General features: G+C 40.8%; 1 protein-coding gene across 4 annotated transcripts in view; it reads left to right on the top strand.

Annotated features, from left to right (window-relative positions):
- Positions 1 to 269: 269 nt before the first annotated feature.
- sorl1 (sortilin-related receptor, L(DLR class) A repeats containing) overlaps positions 270 to 3,812 on the top strand; it is a 303,395-nt gene continuing 299,852 nt past the window's right edge. For 2 of the 4 annotated variants that reach the window (XM_008425236.2, XM_017308196.1), the window contains exon 1: positions 275 to 641. In XM_008425236.2, coding sequence (XP_008423458.1) covers positions 312 to 641 — 330 coding nt within the window. In that variant the 5' untranslated portion in view covers positions 275 to 311. Of the gene's footprint in view, positions 642 to 2,461; positions 2,510 to 3,812 lie in introns of those variants that run through there. The other 2 variants (XM_017308199.1, XM_017308197.1) reach the window with 2 other exon arrangements.

The raw sequence follows: 3,812 nt of genomic DNA on the forward strand, positions 1-3,812 counted from the left end.
ACTACTGTGTATTTTTTCCCACGAAGAGACTTCAGATGTACCTTTTTAAGTGGGACGGTCTGAGCACTCCAACGCTACCGTTGGAGTAGTGTTGTGGACACCGTGATTTCCTGTGAATAATTATTTGTTTATTTCACATTCGTTCGGTTATTAGTTTCGTTTCATGGAATGAATTGCAAGCTCCCAATAACAGCCTTTGTGAACGTGAGTTGTAGATGTTTCTCACTTTCCTACTACTCTTGAACGTAGCATCATTGGCATCATTGGCATCACTTGCCAGTAGAAGGAGCTCTTTCGATTTCACCTAATCCATGAGCCAAACATACACAAACATGGCGATAACGCAGGCGGACAAGATGCTGTCCTCTCTCTTGTGTTCCATATGCTTCTCGGTCCTGGCGCTTTCCGGGGGAACCCCGTCGGCCCTCCATCTTCACCAGGAGCGACGCTATACCCTCCCGCAGAACAGAGGCTTTTTCACCGTTGGAGCGAATCTGGATGTATCCGCGCGAGATGGAAGAGGCGCCGCAGCTCCAGTGCTGCCTCTGGCCGCTCAAGTTGCGCCCGATTCAGGCGCCCAGGGGGAGCATCGGAGCCGACGGAGCGCTGGCAAGTCAGCCATGCCGAAGGTTTACGGCCAGGTAAAGCAGCGCACGATGCATTCCGGTGAGGTTGGGGTAATTTGAGCTCCATGCATCATCTCACACTGACCTCAGCTAACAGATGTGGACATTTCTCACCATTCTTCACCATAACCTCACATTACTCCAACTTGAATGCGGTAAAGAAATGTGTTTGTGCTGTTTACTTTGCTCAATGTAGTGCTGAGGAGGTTCATCTGGTGTTTGCAATGTTGCACAGTTCAGTGAACATGCACAAACCAACAGCCTGCAAATGGCAGCCTGTTTAGAATAAGATAAACCAGAAAATTCAGATCTTTCTAGAACCCACTTACAATTCTGCAAACATCAGAGTGTCTGCAGGTTCATGCAATTAGCTGGGAGAGGGAAGGATAGTGTTTTCTCAATAAACAAACTATTGTGGTGTTTGCAGGTGAGGGTAACTAACAGTTTGATTGTTTTCCTGGGTGCTGAAGAAAATGCAGCAATGCAGGATTTTCCCCTCATCCAGCACTGAAAATACTGGGAGGAAAATTACTTTGCGGAATGCTGTACAGGTATGCATTAAACAAGAGCTTGGTATAATTGATACTTCAGTAATAGTTAGATTAGAAAGAGGAAGTGCCTTGGTCAGAGTAAAGCAGGCCTCTGTTTGCTGAGGGGGTCCGCTGTGGGTTTGCATCACTGGAACACAATTATTAGGATTGGCGCAAGTCGTCAGTGGTGCTAACTTTGCTTTGTAATTCAATAAATGCCATCCATTAGTCTGACATCCTGTGTGTGACTGGTGCATGCTCATCTCTCAGGATGACACAGCTGTTGAGCAGGAAAACACTTTGAAGAAATTAGTGCAGCACCACAGCAGCATGCAAGTTCAGGAAGACTTGGAGAAGGAGGGCTGTGTTTTAGTCAGCTGAACTGATCCAGGTTGCTGCTGCCATTTGGATGGTTCCTGCAAGTTCTGGAGTACAAGAGAATTCAGGCAAAACATGCATTTTTTGGCATCTTGACCTATGATGTTTTGTAAAAAAAATCGTATACAAACAAATGAACAATTGCCTTGCTTTTCATGCTAATGTTATAAAACTGTTGCTTGCAATATTTTTTTTATAAAACTGTGTTGCTTGCAACATTTTAAGAAATGTACGGTATATATTGTCATTCTAAATTATAAAAACCATTCATTATGAATATTTGACCGTTTCACAGTAAAAAAATTTTTAATTTTTCCAATTTGGATTTTGTTTTTCTGTGACTCAAGGTCCAAAATGCAGCAACAGTATGTCCAAAAGAAAAACATCAGTGCAATCATTTGCATATTGAGAATCTCCCCACTCAGCTCCCGGATCACTGTTGAAACTTTGAGTTTTATGTCAAATCCACATAAATTAAATGACAGAAACTAATTTTCTCACCGCATCTTTGATTCGGTGAGAAGAAAATTTCCACCGAGCTTGGCTCGGCCCAACTCGAACCCCGCTCCGCTTGCTTTCGGAACTTTTCCACCGGCTATTTTTYGGGGCTGGCCCTGCTTTTCAGGATCCTGCTTCGGAGCCGGACCGGCCCTGGTTTGGTGGCTGATGCAAGCTTCGCTCCTTTTCGCTCCTGATTGGCCAAGGGCATGGACAGACGGAGCAGCAAAGAGAGAAGAAAAACAAACTTGATGGAAATGATGGAAATGCAAACAAGCAGTGAACTTTAAAAGATGCCGGCTTTTCTTTGCTTCGGAATTCAATATTCAGCGGCTCGATGGAGTCGTGAGGAATGAGTCGTTTTTGTCACCGTAGTGGAGAAAATGGAAAGCCTCGTTAGTCGCTTCGGAGCCTGTCGCAGCCCCACAGTGAACACCGTCTCAGATGCAGCTAACGCCGCTGCTGCTTTCCAGCCAGGTGAGCAGTTTGTAGATATATCTGTCTGGTTTTTACTACATTTAAGATTGCCTACATACAGTCATGGAAGACATTTGAAACATAAAGTCTGCTGTATTTTTATTGCTCAAACACAACATGTGCATTTTCTGCTCATTTTCTGTGCAAATAAACGTTTTGCAAAATGTTTATTTATTTGGTAAATAAAAGTTGCCAAATACGTTTGGCAACTTTTATTTGCCAAACAAATAAAAGTTTCTTTGGCAAATAACTTTTTAAGTTCACGAAACAAAAATGAGTTATTTAATTAAAAAAAATGTTTTTAAACAAAACTTTTTAAGAAAAAGAAATATTACAATTCCAAAAGTTTTGATTATAATTTTATTTTACTTAACTGAGGTTATTTTTCTTTCTTTCATTGAATAACTGGGGAAAAAAAAAATAACTTCATAATCTGCGAACCTGGATTGAGTTTTTTCCCCTTCATTAATGACACTATTATTACATGCATTATATATATCATGGTAGTTCATGATATATGAGTGAGTTATTTTTAATTCTAAATGAATATCCTTGTTGGACTTTTATTTAAGTGCTATTCTCCTTCAAGATGCATTTACCTACTGCTAGAATAAATGCCTCTAGATAAATACCTCTCTGCTTAAACCGCTACGCTGTGCTCAAGCAGAAACTATACAACGTTCAACGTTTTGTAGCAAAGGAAATTAGAAGACATATATCCATTATGGAGATGATCGGTTTTGGAAGGGCGATGTGCCCGCTATTGCATAAGCAGTACTGAAGAATGGCTGCTATCATTAACAATATAGGGAAGAAGTTTTTTAGCCATCTTGATTTGCTAGCAAAGTCGATAGCTAGCAGCTAGCTAATAGCACACCAACAACAGCCTAATGTATGTATGATAAAAATACTGAATCGATGGATAAGAATAGTTTTTCCTCACCTGGCTGTCTCCTCCCGCTCAGTAGTTCTTCAGACAAAGGCAGACGCAGAGCCCTTTCGGTGTCTGTTGTATTTCATTACATCTCTGCTTACGCCGCTACCCCGTGCTGAAGCAGAAACGATACAACGTTCAACGTTTTCCGTCATCTGACAAGTAGCAAGTCTACTCCACTTTATTCACCAAAAACATTTTTTTTTTAATTCACCAAAAACAGTTCTGCACTGCAAAAAGTCCCCTTTCAAAAACAAGAAAAAAAAGTACAAAAATAGGGTATAATTTTCTTAAAATAAGAAAAATTATCTGCCAACAGAACAAGAAAATTTATCTTGTCAAGATTTTCTAAAACAAGAAAAAATATCT

The sequence above is a fragment of the Poecilia reticulata genome, linkage group LG13 (assembly GCF_000633615.1).
Source record: "Poecilia reticulata strain Guanapo linkage group LG13, Guppy_female_1.0+MT, whole genome shotgun sequence".
In the NCBI taxonomy this organism is placed as follows: domain Eukaryota; kingdom Metazoa; phylum Chordata; class Actinopteri; order Cyprinodontiformes; family Poeciliidae; genus Poecilia; species Poecilia reticulata.